At 42.9% G+C, this 17,744-nt stretch overlaps 1 protein-coding gene across 1 annotated transcript in view; it reads left to right on the forward strand.

The window, feature by feature from the left end:
• The window catches only part of PTPRM (protein tyrosine phosphatase receptor type M), an 855,321-nt gene that overhangs the window by 436,988 nt on the left and 400,589 nt on the right, over window positions 1-17,744 (forward strand). Inside the window, 1 exon segment of the mRNA XM_040434446.1 lies at window positions 2,131-2,233. Coding sequence (XP_040290380.1) covers window positions 2,131-2,233 — 103 coding nt within the window.

Genomic DNA, 17,744 nt, shown 5'->3' on the forward strand with positions numbered 1-17,744 from the left:
AAGATAAACTAGTGACAGGTCTCCTTAGCAAAGTGTTGGGTCACTTTCTTTAATTGACCCAGCCATTTTGCCCAAATTTTGTATTGTACAACTAGAGCACGTGCTGATGAGTCCTGAATATTCAGGAGCTCCTGGATTAAAGCCGCTGATTCAATTGGAAAAATTGTCAATCAGTGGGCAGGCATGGGTAGATGGAAGAGTTGAAGTGGGATGGTGCAGATTGGCATGAGATTACAAGCAGGTTACAATCCACAATGTAGTGTAGGGATCCATTCTGCACAGCTGACATACCCATAGCCAGTAGTACCGAGTACCGTACTCTAGTGGTGGTGTGCAAGAATTGACTTCCCAAAACCCTCTCCTGACATGTATTTTAGCAACTGCTTGATTCTCCAATGTAGTAAGATTAAGAGCCTGGATTTGTATGACTCTACGTTGTGCCATTTTGTTATTGTTCCTTCTAGAAGTTATGAATGAATTACTAACTGTTTGCAATAAAGTTATGAGTGTGTCCCTGAGCAGCCTACCACTGGCAGCACTGATTGCATAGTGGCAGACTGTGCAGGGACACACTCCCCACAGGTAACACCCAGAAGGACCTCATTGCAAACTGCCAGCAATTCATTTATAAATTCTAGGAGGAATAATAATGGATTAGCATAACATAGAGTCATTAAAATAGATGATCAAGAATTGTTATTACAAAGGGAATGCAAGTAGTTACTAAAACAGCCATGTCAGAAGAGGTGACAGGCCCTCTTTAATAGTGGCAGTGTATCTATGTATATATACAGTATACTGTATGTCCTTTGAATTGCAGGGTATATGTAACATAGTAACATAGTATATAAGGCCGAAAAAAGACATCTGTCCATCTAGTTCGGCCTGTCATCCTGCAAGTTGAGGAAGGGGGGAAAAAAACTGTGAGGTGGAAGCCAATTTTCCCCACTTTTGAGGAATAAAAAATTCCTTCCCAACTCCAATCAGGCAATCAGAATAACTCCCTGGATCAACGACCCCTCTCTAGTAGCTATAGCCTGTAATATTATTACGCTCCAGAAATACATCCAGGCCCCTCTTGAATTCCTTTATTGTACTCACCATCACCCCCTCCTCAGGCAGACACTTCCATAGTCTCACTCGCTCTTACCGTAAAGAATCCTTTTCTATGTTTGTGTACAAACCTTCTTTCCTCCAGACGCAGAGGAGTCCCCTCGTCACAGTTCTGGGGATGAATAGATGATGGGATAGATCTCTGTACTGACCCCTGATATATTTATACATAGTAATTAGATCTCCCCTCAGTTGTCTTTTTTCTAAAGTCATAACCCTAATTTTGATAATTTTCAGGGTACTGTAGTTGCCCCATTCCAGTTATTACTTTAGTTGCCCTCCTCTGGACCCTCTCCAGCTCTGCTATGTCTGCCTTGTTCACAGGAGCCCAGAACTGTACACAGTACTCCATGTGTGGTCTGACTAGCGATTTGTAAAGTGGTAGGACTGTGTTCTTATCACGGGCATCTATGCCCTTCTGATGCAACACCCATTATCTTATTGGCCTTGGCAGCAGCTGCCTGACACTGTTTTTTACTGCTTAGTTTGCTGTTTATTAAAATTCCTAGATCCTTTTCCATGTCAGTGTTACAGAGTGTTTTACCATTTAGTATGTACGGGTGACTTGCATTATTCCTTCCCATGTGCATAACTTTACATTTGTCAGTGTTAAACCTCATCTGCCACTTATCTGCCCAAGCCTCCAATCTATCCAGATCCCCTCTGTAGTAGTATACTGTCCTCTTCAGTGTTAATTACTTTACACAGTTTAGTGTCATCTGCAAAAATTGATATTTTAGTAGGCAAGCCTTCTACAAGATCATTAATAAATATTTTGAAGAGAATAGCGCCCAATAATCACCCCTGAGGTAGCCCACTAGTGACAGTGACCCAATCTGAGTGTGTACCGTTAATAACCACCCTCTGTTTTCTATCATTGAGCCAGTTACTTACCCACATACAGACGTTTTCTCCCAGTCCGAGCATTCTCATTTTATATACTAACCTTTTATGTGGTACAGTGTTAAATACTTTGTAAATATGTAAAATGCATTTCTCTTGATTTGTGTTCCCCAGCACCCTCTATGCCATCATATGACCTGGAAACACCCTTGAATCAGACTGACAGCACAATGACAGTTCTGCTAAAGCCAGCTCAGAGCAGAGGTGCTCCTATCAGGTATGAGAAACAAAAAAAGAGGAAAAAAACAGTAATTGATTAATTTCTTGAATATGTTTCTAGGGATTACTTTCGCACGGTGTACACTGTGTAAATCCGTGTCTGTATTAGGGCTAATTAAATTAATAAGAATAGAACGGAAGGCGCTTGATGAGAATCTGAGTATTGTTTTAAATCATTTGATCCAGATGCAAGTGACTGATTCTTTGAAGGATGGAGAGCAAAGCGGCAGCTCCGTGTGTGGGTGGCTTATTCGCTCCAGCACTGTAATTGCTTGCTGTTATCAGCAAAATTCAGGGGTACAGTAGATTTTTAATCTGAAATGTTTTACAGTCACCTTCCAATATTTACCTATATAAAGATTGTGCCCAGGTTAATTGTAACCCTTGTGCACAGTGTCACAATTAAACAGGAGGTGGTCATTTTTAATGAAAATTCTTGCCGTATAAGCACTTTATTGGGCAGCTGCTTACACCTTAGAAGCAGCTGGAGTTTCTGTTTAGCAGAAAAGTGGGTTAAAGTCATACCTTACGTGATGGTGCCACAAGCTTATTAGTATGTAAGCTTGATTTGACAAACTCTAAGAATGTAGATTTTTGTTTTAGTTTTTCTGCATCTTCGTGAAGCAGATTCTTATGCGATTCTTAAGTTGTGTATGAGTTTCCCTGAAGGCACTGAATTACTTTATTGACTACAAGTAGTTTAGGTAAGCGGTTTTTGAAACTTTTGTGACAAATTTATTACAGTCTGCATCATACGGCTTTGTGGCCACACAATGCCTGCTTATAATTCAGTTTCATGCTACATAAATGCTATCATCTTCACATCTGCATTCAGCCTGAACTCTCACTGGAACCCAGACGCACCCTATTTTATGTCACCCACCGGGGGTCATCTGCCGCCGACAGCTCTGGCTCAGTATTATGACTTCCATTATAAGTCTAAGGCCTATAAAACACTGCTCTGCACATCACTTAGAGGATTGCAGTAAAGAGAGCTGCATCATTTTGATTTGTTCCATTTAAAGAATTGCAGAAGTGACCTCAATAAGAATCACTGAACCACTTAGTGGGCTGTGTACATTTCTAGGAGAACAGGAAAATGGGCTGCAATGCAACCAAACTGGGTATAAAACCAGCGTTAGACTTGAAATCATACTTTACAGATGATTCTGATAACAGAATGAAGACAGGCGTATACCAGATAGCATGAAGATACATACCAGGAAGCAAAACATTTGTAAAACTAAAGGTGTATATATATATATATATATATATATATATATCAAGAGACACATAGAGAGATGGAAATGTGTGATAATTCCGTACAAGGGCACGCTTTTTCTGACTTTGTCATAAATTTCATCGAAGAACATTACGCTCAGGCTTTTACAGCTTACACATGTAGATATAATAGATATGCGTCCCTTTGGTTGCTTTGATTTTTTGTAGTCTAATATTTCACATAAAAGGTAAAAAGTTTGATTAGTGCTGGGACCCCGAGGGGATATTGGTTACGGTGATGGAATGCCTAAAGACCAACCCTTTAAAGGGAGTATGTAATCAGAAAATGACTGTGTTAAATTCGAGATTCATGTTGAGTTTTTAGTGTTTTTATGTTCCATTTCATATATTAAAAACATTTTTACAAAATCTGAAATCCTGCACTTTTCTCTCTGACTACTGAGACCCACAGTAGGTGAAAACATCCTGTTCTGTAGAGACCACATTTCAGAACTCATGTCATTATCAGAGGTAGGATTACAATGAAAAATAAATAATATATTACTCAATGGTTAGCATTGGTGCCTTGCAGCGCTGGGGTTCTAGGTTCGAATCCGACCAAGGACAACATCTGCATGGAGTTTGTATGTTCTCACTGTGCTTGTTTGGGTTTCCTCCGGGTTCTCCGGTTCCTCCCACACTCCAAAGACATACTAATTGGAAACTTAGATTGTGAGCCCCATTGGGGACAGGTTGATGCTAATATCTGTAAACTGCTATGGAATATAGTAGTTCTATATAAGTGCATAAAATAAAATAAATAGTACAGCAACCACTCTTCACAACTTTATCTCCTCTCTGCACAAGTCTTGAGTCCATGAGTCATCTCCAGGCTACAGCGTTCTATGATCCATGTGCTTCTGTAAAGTCTGTCTCTGAATGCTGTCCGCAGCAACTTAGACAATATTCCTATAAAGAAGGACTGTGCAACTTGTATATCTTCCAACGAAAACTGTTCAGTCAGCCTCAGAAGCAAAGAGTATCTGTCACTTGTATTTAATGACTGGGCTTGCACTCCAACTCCAATCTCAGTCATTCATTTTATTTCCTAGATGTTATTTGGAAAGAGCTCGACATAGTGAAGTACTGCAAGTATTTTTTTGGTCACGCATTTATTTTTATACTCACAAAATTAAAATTAATCAGCAAACATAAAAATCATCTGAAGAATTTCATCGGTTTTTCACCTGCCCGACCCGGGTTTTGCTTGCTTCACCAGGGGCAACACTAAGTTTAAATCCCAGCCGCCCTTTTAGATTCATATGGGCGTGAGCTGTTTTCAGCCTGTCGGATTCGTCCTGCCGCTAGTGAAGGTGTGCCCCTGGACTGCCGCTCCGTCCCCATTGACTAGTCCGGGGGCACACGTGCACTAGCGGCAGGACAGATCCGACAGGCTGTTCACCCGACGGAACAGCCTTACTGATATATTTAAAAATTACAATACATCCTAAAATATTATATATAAAATATTTCCTTAAAAAATATTCCTCTCTAACATATATTCCATACTTCAAAAAAAACTATCTACCAAAAATATCATTTGTTTTGACAATATTCACATTACACAGAAAACGCATCCATATGCCCCTTAAATCCATGTAGATAGTATCTATATCACCGGTTCTAATTTGCAGCTTATATTCCACCCTGTTCACATTCATATAGGAAGGTATCTCCAAGCTCCTTACGCTAATTTTCATTTTTAACCTGTTAAAGAGGTTTTTTATGTCAAACTCTATATTAAATCCTTTTGGTTGCAATGTTCCAAGACAGTAAATCCATTCTACCTCTTTTTTGTGATTTTCACAACCGGATCTTCTTCCCTCCATTTTGTCAGTATTTTTCCAAACCCACAAATTTCAGCCCTTGAGGATCTTTATTATGCACCCTTTTGAAATGTGCAGACACGCTATGTGTCTCTACGCCTTTTTTGATCTTCCGTATGTAGAGACACATAGCGTGTCTGCACATTTTTGAATCAATTTTATTTCTACAAGCTTAGGCAAGATGACTGTACTTGCACTCATAATGCTGTACAGATAAAATAAAAACAATCTGCAATCTGAAGCTTGAAGTACTCACGGTCCCTGGTTAAAATTCTTTATTGAAATTGTTGAACAGTTGTGAACACATGACAATATGCCAAGTATCATGGTTAATGCAAAGGCCATGGAATAATGTATGTACTGTGTATATTCATTGTGTTGAGCTCATTGTCTAATGTGCTCATGTTTTATAAGCATGCTACAGAATTGCTTCATGCCCACACAAAAACTGTTGAACAAATTCCTACATTTATTGCTCAAAAGGAAAGTGTTATCAGAAAATTACCTATTGTTTAAATCATGTTTTCATATTTTTGGTGAGTTTTTAAAAATGTTTCCATGTCACTATGTATATTTGATAAAAATGTACTGTTTACGTATAATCCTGCAATTTTCAAACTGACCACTAGGTCTACTAATAGGTCATGATTTCCTGTTCAAGTAAATTTTTCAGTATCTATTATCATTATCGCCACAGGCAGGATTACAATGACAAGTAACACCTCTGTATAGATAAGACAGGATCGACCATTTACAATACATGAAGTCAAAGCTCATCTGCTCCCTCCTGACCTCTGCACAGGTCAATGGGATCCCCTCCTGTCCGTTGTGTCTATGGCCCACGTACCTACTCTTAAAAGACGTAAGACGAAAGTCTTAACATATTTTAGACCTAGTGGCCAGTTAAAAAAAATTGCAGGATTATGTACATTATTTTAAAATATAAATAGTGACATGTAATTATTAAAAACATATTAAAAACTTATTTTTAACTTAAAGGGAACCTGTCAGTGGAAAAACCACCCCAAACCACCAGCATTGTGTTTCTAATGATGATTTTCTTCCTGCAGTCACATGCGGTAAAAAGCAGGAAGAACCATTCTTTTATCCCCTGAGGCGCGCTATTTTCGAGTCATGCTTAAAGTAAGCTGCCTCCTTGCTTCAAATCAAGGAAACCGCGCCCTCTTCCTTGCCCCTTTGCCTGTGACTGACAGACGGCTGTTTGGCAAAGCAAGCCGAACTCTGTGTAAGCGCTGTCAGTCACAGGCGAAGCGGCTGGATGCATGCCTGCGACCTGTCTGGGAGGACAGGGAACGACATCCAGGACTGGGACTCTTTAAGCGGTACCCGCAGCATGGTGGGAAGTGAACACCAGGACTTGAACTTCTTATGCAGTACCTGCAGCAAGGTGTGAATGGAACACCAGAATTTTAACTAAGGTGACTTTGTTTAAATTTTGTTAACCTGCCAAGTGTGAATAAACACTGAACTGTTTAACTTAAACACTTTCTTGTGCTTCTATACTGTGTCCACTAATCTGCCTACCAGGGCGAATCCCCACAATTGGTGGCTTGGAGCGGGCACACGCAGTGAGGCTGGCTTGAAGGCAGAAAAGTTTTTGCTTTTCCAAGCACAGGTGTATGTCTTGTATCAAACCGCAAGGTTATGACCCGTGTCCCCTGACAAAATGGAGGCGGTCGTGAAAGCCTTCTTGGAGGCTAACTTGCAGCAGCGGGAGACTAGCAAGCAGCAGCAGGAAACCAACCAGCTGCTATTACAGCATGTGATGCGTTACAAGCGGCAGGAGTGTCCCAGAAGGTCCACGATGTTCGAAAGCTGTCTACGCGTCGATCCCTAAGATAACCCCCTCGGACGACGTTGAGACCTATCTGCCGTTAATCGAAAAGGTGGCCGTGAGGGAGAAGCTACCCCGAGACCAATGGGCTGAGGTTGTCGCTCCGTTCCTGGGGTCTGGACCCAGGTGTTTTTTGACCTACCAGATGATCAAGCGGCCGACTACCCGACCGTAAAGGATGAGATTCTGGCAAGACTGAGGGTGAATGTATCGGTTCGGGCCCAGCGGGTGCACCAGTGGGAATTTAACCTGGCTGAACCATCCAAACCGCAGTATTATGACCTGCTACACCGGTTGCAAAAATGGCCGCAGCCTGCCGTACTGGGTCCCACTGCTATGCTGGACCGCCTGTTAGCTGATGTGTTCTGGAGGGCTTTGCCGTACCCTCTCCAGCACTGGATCGGCCAGTGTTCCTCTGGTAATGCCCTTGACAAAGGCCCCATCGAATGGGCTGAAACGTTGCCTGGGAATAAACGGGTCACCACCTTTTACCACAGTTGGAGTGCTGCCTATTCTTTGGTTATACTGGTAATGCCCTAGAGATGATCGACCTGGTAGAGCGCTATGAGGCCACCAGAAATCTACAGGGGGGTTCTTTTGGGAGGGGGCCAGTTAAACCCCGGAAATTCCCACCCTCGACCAGGCGGCCAGTGCCAGCAAAACCTGCTCGGGATATACTCCCTACAGACCCAGCTCCGTGCCAGGTACAAGTGGGAGATATCCTGTCGATGGCGATGCATGACTCAGGGAGCCTGGTGTCCCTGGTAAGATCTAATCTGGTGCGGGCCCGCCGAGTATACTGGTCGAAAAGTCAGCGGCGTGTGCATCCATGGAGACCTAAAGAACTATCCTACCGCCCTGGTGTCTCTATCCACAGTGGCCGGCTGGTGGACTCATGAGGTGGCCGTCGCCACAAAGTTACATTGTGAAACTAATTATTAGGAGAGACCGGTTTCTGTCACTGTGGCCTGAGGCGAGAGTCACCAATACCCCTGAGACACGGTTAACCCTAGCTGAGTGGCCCAGCTCAGGGGGGAGACCAGAACCCTGGGATCCTGAGACCGAAGGGCCAGCGGTAGGGGTGACCGCCACTTCGGTGGAAGAGGGGGAGACAACTCCGTTAGGTGTGATGGTGGGAGACGTGGAGGATTTGCCACCAGGTCTGGAGTTGGCAGACCTCAACGTCTCCAAAGACAATTTTGGTACAGCACCAGGACCCGACTCTATCTCGATCCTGGGAAAATCTGGTAGTAATTGAGGGTGAGCCGCAACAACCGGGGGTTGAGTCTATGTTTCCCCGTTTTGTGGTTCAACAAGAGATTCTGTACCGGGTAAATCAACTACGGAGTGAGCATATTGAAACAGTTGGTGGTGCCCAAGGCGTATCGCAAGTTCGTGTTGGAGTTAGCCCACCAACATGTTCTTGGGGGACACCTGGGCCCGCAGAAAACGCAGGACCGGAATCTATAGCAGTTTTACTGTGTGTTCAGAGAGGTGGAAGAGTATTGCAAGTCTTGCCCAACCTGCTAGATAACCAGCCCCCAGCCACATTTCCGTAGTCCCCTGGCCCCTCTTTCCGATTGAGGTTCCATTCAAGTGGATCGCTATGGATCTCATGGGCTCAGTACCAAAGTCCGCTAGAGGGCACCAACACATCTTGGTAGTCCTGGACTATGCCACTCGGTACCCGGAGGCGGTGCCGCTGCGACATACCTCGGCCAAACTCACAGACTCAGGAGGCCAGGGAGTTTGTCAGCAGAAATACGGATGTGTTTTCGGACCTCCCTGGGCGCACTTCTGACATGACATTGTCACTGAGCCTCAGGCCAGAATTCGGTTGAAACCATACCGGGTACCTTAGTCACGGCAACAAGCCATTTAGAAAGAAGTGCAGCTTATGTTACAGCTAGGTGTCATCGAGGAGTCAAAAAGTGAATCGGCCAGTCTTAATACCCATGCTGGATGGGACGTTACGATTCTGTAACGACTTCTGCAAACTTAAAGGGGTTCTGCAGTTTGTTTAAACTGATGATCTATCCTCTGGATAGATCATCAGCATCTGATCGGCGGGGGTCCGACAGCCGGACCCCCGCCGATCAGCTGTTTGAGAAGGCTGACAGAGCTTAGCCGCGCCATGGCCAGTTGATACTAGTCATGACGTCACTGGGCCTGTGGTAAACAGTGAGAAGGCCGCGGTGCTCCTGGAGCACCGCTGCCTTTTCAAACAGCTGATCGGCAGGGGTCCCAGGTGTCGGACCCCCACCAATCAGATGCTGAAGATCTATTCAGAGGTTAGATCATCAGTTTAAACAAACTGCAGAACCCCTTTAATGAGGTTTCCAAGTTTGACGCATATCCCAGGCCCCGAGTGGATGAGCTTATTGAGAAGTTAGGCCAAGCTCGGTATTTTTCTATTTTGGACCTGCCTACCAGAGCTGATCCCCACACCTCCCATAACACTAAATTTCCATTATATCAGTGTTAATTCTATCTTTTGTGCACCTTCAAAGGCCACAATATGAACAATATGAAAATCTCATATATTAGATTTTTTTTCCCTTCTATCTCACACTTATTTAATCATGTAATATCATCCACTATTACAAGTTTACTTTGTAATTCAGAATAGGCTTGCCTTGTGTCTCATTGTTGTTTCATGGGATCAAGATTAAAGCCTATATCATAAAATTACATTTCCTGCTTCTGTAATGCTAAATCTCTGTCTAATAAATCTCACATTTCTGTATAATCATGAATCTAGACAGGAAATCAAACTCTTTCTGGCTGAAGTATCTCTCATAAATTTACTCTGTTTACTTCATGCTTATAAAAGAGATATGCAAACGACAAATAAGAAAAACAACATTAATATACAGTTTAAAGAAAAGTCTGGAAATTGTATACCATTAAATACAATTGCATGAAAAGGATATCGGTTAGAAAATACTCCCCAATACTATTACGTTGAATCAGGGCAGTGATTCCAGCTGTATTTCCTTTTTTTTAATCTTTAAACGTCTACTGCAAATAGAAGCTTATGTTCTGCTGGTTATACATGACTGAATAAGATCTCTTCCATGCTGCATTTATTGGTTCAGGTATGGAATCAGTTTTTTAGAGAAACTGGATCCGTTCCAAAAACCGATGCAGACTGATGTTAAACAGATACAGTAAAAAACTGATTAGCATCGTAAAGCCAAAACGCAGTGTGAAAGTAGACTTAACTGTGAAATCTTTAATGAATATCATTGATGTACCTACCTGAAGAAGGGGTCTAACCCGAAAAGCATAGCTGAACCATCAATAAAGCCATATTGCCTTGATTGGAGAAGCCTTTGAATCCTTACTTGCAGTGCCACCGACATCCCACTTTTACCACTCTTATTTCTTCTCATCCAAGTTATCAGCCATAAGCAGAGCACACTTACTTAAAGGAGTTGTCCCACGAAAAATATTTCACAGTCTTCAAACCAGCACCTGGATCTGATTACTTTTGTATTTGCATGTAATTAAAAATTCAGTATAGCCACAGAGTTATTCAATAAAATGTATGTGTATAGCGAAAAAAAACAAAAAACTGATTAGCTTGCAAAAGTTTGCACATTTTTTATTTTTTAAATATTTTTTTTTCCGGAAGAATTTGAACCTAGTCCATTTAAGGCTACTTCCACACTTGCGTTCGGGGTTCCGCTTGTGAGTTCGTTTGAAGGCTCTCACAAGCGGCCCCGAACGGATCCGTACAGCCCCAATGCATTCTGAGTGGATGCGGATCCGCTCAGAATGCATCAGTATGGCACCGTTTGGCCTCCGTTCCGCTCAGCAGGCGGACACCCGAACGCAGCTTGGCAGCGTTCGGGTGTCCGCCTGGCCGTGCGGGAGCCAAACGGATCCGTCCCGACTTACAATGCAAGTCAATGGGACGAATCCGTTTGACGTTGACACAATATGGTGCGATTGCAAACGGATCCGTCCCCCATTGACTTTCAATGTAAAGTCAGGAGTACCTATAATATACCATCGGATCGGAGTTTTTTCTCCAATCCGATGGTATATTTTAACTTGAAGCGTCCCCATCACCATGGGAACGCCTCTATGTTAGAATATACCATCGGATTTGAGTTAGATCGTGAAACTCAGATCCGACAGTATATTCTAACACAGAGGCGTTCCCATGGTGATGGGGACGCTTCAAGTTAGAGTATACTGAGAACTGTGGTAATAACTGGCCCCCTGCTGCCTGGCAGCACCTAATCTGTTACAGGGGGCTGTGATCCGCACAATTAACCCTTAGGTGCCGCACCTGAGGGGTTAATTGTGCATATCATAGCCCTCTGTAACAGATCAGGTGCTGCCAGGCAGCAGGGGCCAGACCCCCCTCCCTCCCCAGTTTTAAATTAATTTGTGGCCAGTGCGGCCCCCCCCTTCCTCCCCAGTATTATATTCATTTTGGCCAGTGCGGCCCCCCTCCCTTCCTCCCCAGTATTATATTCATTGGTGGCCAGTGCGGGTCCCCCTCCCTTCCTCCCCAGTATTATATTCATTGGTGGCCAGTGCGGCCCCCCCTCCCTCCCCAGTATTATATTCATTGGTGGCCAGTGCGGCCCCCCTCCCTCCCCAGTATTATATTCATTGGTGGCCAGTGCGGCCCCCCTCCCTCCCCAGTATTTTTATTCATTGATGGCCAGTGCGGCCCCCCCCTCCCTCCCCAGTATTATATTCATTGGTGGCCAGTGCGGCCTCCCCTAATTAAAATCACCCCCCCCCATCATGGTGGCAGCGGAGAGTTCCGATCGCGGAGTCCCAGTTTAATCGCTGGGGCTCCGATTGGTTTACCATGGCAGCCAAGACGCTACTGCAGTCCTGGCTGCCATGGTTTACTTAGCAATTTTAGAAGCATTAATACTTACCTGCGCTGTCTGTGGCCGGCCGGTCGCTTCCTCCTACTGGTAAGTGAAATGTCTGTGTGTCGCATTGCTTATAGCACAGACCTTTCACTTACCAGATGGAGGAGCGCCCGTCCGGTCACAGACATTGCAGGGTAAGTATAATGCTTCTAAATTGCTAGGTAACCATGGCAGCCAGGACTGCAGTAGCATCTTGGCTGCCATGGTAACCGATCGGAGCCCCAGCGATTAAACTGGGAACTCCGATCGGAACTCTCCGCTGCACCAATGATGGGGGGGGGTGATTTTAATTAGGGGGGGGGGGAGGGGAGGCCGCACTGGCCACCAATGAATATAATACTGGGGAGGGGGGGGGGCCACACTGGCCACCAATGAATATAATACTGGGAGGGAGGGGGGGCCGCATGGCCACCAATGAATATAATACTGGGGAGGGAGGGGGGGCCGCACTGGCCACCAATGAATATAATACTGGGGAGGGGGAGGCGGGGGCCGCACTGGCCATCAATGAATATAATACTGGAGGGAGGGGGTGCCGCACTGGCCACAAATTAATTTAAAACTGGGGAGGGGAGGAGGGGGGGGGCCCCCCTGCTGCCTGGCAGCACCTGATCTCTTACAGGGGTCTATGATATGCGCAATTAACCCCCTCAGGTGCCGGAAACCTGAGGGGTTAATTGTGCTGATCACGCCCCCTGTAAGAGATCGGGTGCTGCCAGGGCAGCAGGGGGCAGTCAAGTACACAGTTCTTTTAGTATATTCCTAACTTGAAGCATTCCCCATCACTATGGGAACGCCTCTGTGTTAGAATATACTGTCGGATCTGAGTTTTCACAAAGTGAAAAATCAGATCTGAAAAAAAACAGTTATGCAGACGGATCCGTTCTGAACGGATGCATGCATTTGCATTATAGGAGCCGGATCCGTCTGTGCAGATACCAGACGGATCCGCCTCCGACGCACGAGTGTGAAAGTAGCCTAAGAAACCGTATTTCAAGAGCATTTGAAAGAGCTTCAAATCTCCTGAATAAACATGGAGTAAAAGATAAAGGGGGCAATTATCAAAGACGTTGATAGCCCCTGTGCCTCCAGAGAAGTGCTTAATTGTGATGTGCTTCCTTTGGCAGGTCCATGCACTTAAACCAAAATCGTCACCATCCCTTTTTGGAAAGTGGTTTGAGCATCGTAGAAATGCCACTTGAAATATGCAGGCATAATGGGGCCATAAGAAGTTTTTACACCTGAAAACTGGTGTGGGGGAATAATAAATTACCCCAAAAATTCTGTCTACCGCTGTCAATATGGGGTGCTTCAAAGATTTCTGAATTACAGCTTTTCTATGGGGTCAGTAAACATGAATTAAAAGGGGTGAATCTTCTAAAAGTCAGAACACTGGTTAACATGCAGCACAAAACAAGAAAAGGAAATTAAAGGGGCACCATTCATTAAACACTGGCGTTTTTTAGACACCTGGGTCTTACTAAAGCTTCTGGTGGATCCGCCAGAGTTATGTGATCTGGATGTCAAAAATTAACATCACAAAACAATATATAAAATACCAGATGTTTAAGATGAAAACTTGATTTAAACAATGGATAATTTTCTGATGACAGATTCCCTTTACAAAATATCATCTGATAGTCTACCAATTTTACTATTATTACAGTTGTTTGTGGCATATACTGTATCTGTGAGATAACCTCTGCGGACTAAGCAAGATAGTCTAACTGACTACTCGGACAAGAAAGTAATAATATTACCTTTATGCATTTTATTTGAACTGTCTTTTGAGAGGTTATATATACTTGGAAGTAAGTTTTAAATATTTTCCATTGAGTTCTTAAAAGGAAACTATACCACTAACCTTTAGCACATTACGTGTTTTATATGACCATTAATAGCAATAGGAATTTTAAGCTCTGAGCCTGTGTAAACATTTCCCACAAATCCACTGGGGGAAAATATATTATATTTTGTTCCAGATAATATCTTGTCTTTTGCCGATCGGGATGCAGTTTCCCATAGTAACCACCACAAGGATGGTATTGGTGCAGCTTGTTAACTTTGTGTTAGCGTCTTGTTTTATTAAATCACTTTAGGGAAAAGGATTTTCAGGATTTATACTATGTCTGCAGGAACACAAGAAAACTGTTTAATTCATTGACCGTTAAGGTAGCTATTTATTTATTCCTGCAATTTTTTTTTTGTGCAACACACAAACAGATAGAGCAGTGCATTACTGTTACTTAGCAGAATAAATGTGTTTAATTATAGTTCTTTTTAGTGATTACAATATTTTTTAATAGATTTTATTAGTATCTTACAGTACAATATACAAGAGCCTAACAACTATAACAATATTAACTTTATAGCCCCAGAATTCCACCTGACCCTGTACCAAACCTGGAGAGAGGAAGAAAAAAAAAATTAGTGGGTAAAGGGGACAGTATAGACCACTTTTGAACCTTTGTAAAAAATTGGTGCAGAAAATAAGTGGAGTACCTGCCCATAGCCACCAAGACCCAAGATGGCATTGACATCTCACTCTTTGCCTACGCCAATTATCTTCACTTGGTCTAGTCTGATTTATGCTTATACTGTATAGCAGAGGCCATATGCCGCTCATGTTGTACCAAGATATTGTCACCATTGATATAAGTTACTATCTCTAATAGAGTTCAATCTAATTTCTCAGACACAGACTTTAGGGCAAGGTTAATAGGGTAGTCAACTAACCCTATTAGTATGTTTGTTGGAGGAAACCAAAGTACTGAGCGGACACTCCTAAAAACACAAAGAGAACATAGAAGGGTCCTATTCACACGTCCGTAAGTGCATTGCAGATCCGCAATACACCCGGCGGCACCCCCATAGAAATGCCTATTCTTATCCGCAATTGCCAGACAAGAATAGAACATGCTCTATTTTCTTGCGGAGCTGCGGACCGGAAGATCGGGGCCGCGCTCCGGAAATGCGGAGAGCCAAATAGTGTCTTTCCGCATCTCTTCTGGCCCCATAGAGAATCAATCGGGTCCGCACCCGTTCCGGATAATTGTGGAACAGATGCAGACCCATTCTACAGACGTCTGAATGGAGCCTTGGAGAGCATAGTTTTGCAGGTTGAGTCATGTTTGGACATACAACACACACAGTAGCAGTTCAGTCTGATGAAAGCTCTGGACAGGATGGCAAGTGTAGTACAGTGCGGGTCCTACAAGAAAGTGAGGGATTTAGAGCTTTGTTTCTGATTAAATTCCTTACAAAGGAAGAATAGAAAGCCTAAATAAATAAATCTATAAAAGGATGATTGCTGTTATATGGTGATGATGCACCTTCCTACTACCAAGTAAAGTTTCTGGCCAAGCAGTTAAAATGGGGTAGGGAATCAAACTGAAAATGACACCCATTCAGATAGTCCCCTGTCGAAGCATCTTCAGAAGAAATGTGCTGTAAAGTGGAGGCCATGATTTTGAAGATTGTTGTGTCAAAATCAGTGTAATAGCTCATGAAATAGGCATTACAGTTGGCACCAGTTTCCAGTATCATTCATAATGCTTTGAGATGTCAAATGTAATTTCCCGGTGGGTGCCACGAATGTTGACGCCTAAGCAAATAAACTTGTCGCCATCAATTTAGCCAAGAGAATTTTAATGTGCAGCATTCAGCTGGAAACATCATGGCAACAGGTTTTTTGGGGATTACAGAAGGTGTTTTATTACTAGAATCTCATGCATACAAGACAACAAATACATGAGACACCTATGCTTTAACAATATAGGCATTACGTGAGGCAATCTAAGAGAAATGCTTGTGGGAAGGTGTCGGTGGGTGTGTTGCTGCTTCGCAACAATTTGCCAACTCACAAGTCTCTCAAATTACAAATCTGCTATCAGGGAATGTGCGTTCATGGAGCTTAACCATCCACCCTACAGTCCAGATCTGTCTCCCAGTAATTACCTTTCTATTTCGGAACCTGAAGAAAATTCTGTACCTGGGCAATAATTTCCTGATGACAATGCAGTCAAAGAGGCGGTAACAGGGTTCCTGCAGCAGCAAGAAGTCTCCTATTCTTAGGGCATCTGATCACTGGAGGCAAAGTGGAGGAAAGTGTGTTGAAGTCAAGGGCGATACATGAAAAGTATTAAGTTCAGTTTTCTCAGAAAATGTAGCTTTTCATATTAGGTAGACAACTTATTAATGATCCAGTTGAGGTTCAGACTCAGTGCTGCAAAGCATCAGTGGACATCACCACTGAAGGGTTAGGGTCAGACATCCTAAAAATACCACTCTTAGTATAAAAGTCCATCGGTGCAGAATATGTCAAAATTTATTAAGCTGGTACAGGGCTCTTAATATATTATAGCATTTCCAGACAGTCCATGCACCAGACTTTCAAATCTACACCAGCTATGAGCTGTCTAAATCTGAATAATTATTTTTATCACTCTTCTGGTGCATATCCCATCCTTAAGCCCCACCAACGTTTTCCTCACCATTTAAAAAATTATTGTGCAAATATGACGTGTGCCATAATCCGAACACTTTTGATACTTACCCCTTCCAATGTTACTTCACTGGGGCACAGCAGGATCAGCAATACTGTACATGTGTTTTCTTAGCTTCCTGGGGTTTCATTGCATGGTTAGGAAGGCTTCAACTGGGTCCTGCACCGATGAACCTTAGCATACAAAACTTTATACATTTTATAAACTTTATAATACTCTCGATGATTTTACCAGTTCTCTTAGTTGAGCTGGGTATTCCTGTGCCCTGATGTTTGCCTGTTTTGCATTTTATTGTCAGTTACTTTTCTCATAGAGGCCTTGTTCCCCTCTCTTTTGCGCTAAGCTGCTTGTTAGGAAATTGTTCTTTTCTGAGGCATGCATTGGATTTTAGCTATTGATCCGGGGGCTGGTTTAGGTCAGCCTTAGATCGGAAGGAGAAATAAAATCATTGTGAAACACACAGCATTATCCTGTTCCTAGTTTGCCATGGCTAATGGTAGGATTTGATAGTTACATGAACATTAGATGAATGGTTGAGAGAATGGAAAGAGGGATTTATAGGAGCACTGACCCTGTTCAGTTCACAAGGCAGGATAAACACTGTAAAGTTGACTGAAAACCTCTGTGTACTTGTAAGAAATAATAAAGATGGCATTGTAATTCTGCTGGTGTAAGAGACACAGAAATCCCAGACTGGGGCCAAGGGGCATGATTTATTTACATTTAACATCACACATCTTGGCCGCTGTGGCCTAAGTCATCAGATAACGAAATGGAGATCCTTTAAAATGCTCACTATGTCTTTGGCATGTATTAGTAATAGTAAGGCCAAAGAGAGGATTAAAGGAACATTAAACATATGAAATACAATGGTCCCCTATGTTACAATATTAATTGGTTCTGAGATGACCATTGTAAGCTGAAAATATTTGTAACTTGAGACCATAACTTTATGGAAAACTTGTAATTGGTTCCAAACTCCCAAATAAAGAAGAATGAAGAATTAGAAAATAAACTGAGAGCTAGATAGATACACCAAGTCCTACAGTCAGGAATATAGGTTGAAAGCTGTAAATCACTTTCTATTAAAGATGAATGGGTCTTTTCATGTTTCTGTACAGTAGGAAAGAAACTGTTC

The sequence above is a fragment of the Bufo bufo genome, chromosome 5 (assembly GCF_905171765.1).
Source record: "Bufo bufo chromosome 5, aBufBuf1.1, whole genome shotgun sequence".
Taxonomy (NCBI): Eukaryota; Metazoa; Chordata; class Amphibia; order Anura; family Bufonidae; genus Bufo; species Bufo bufo.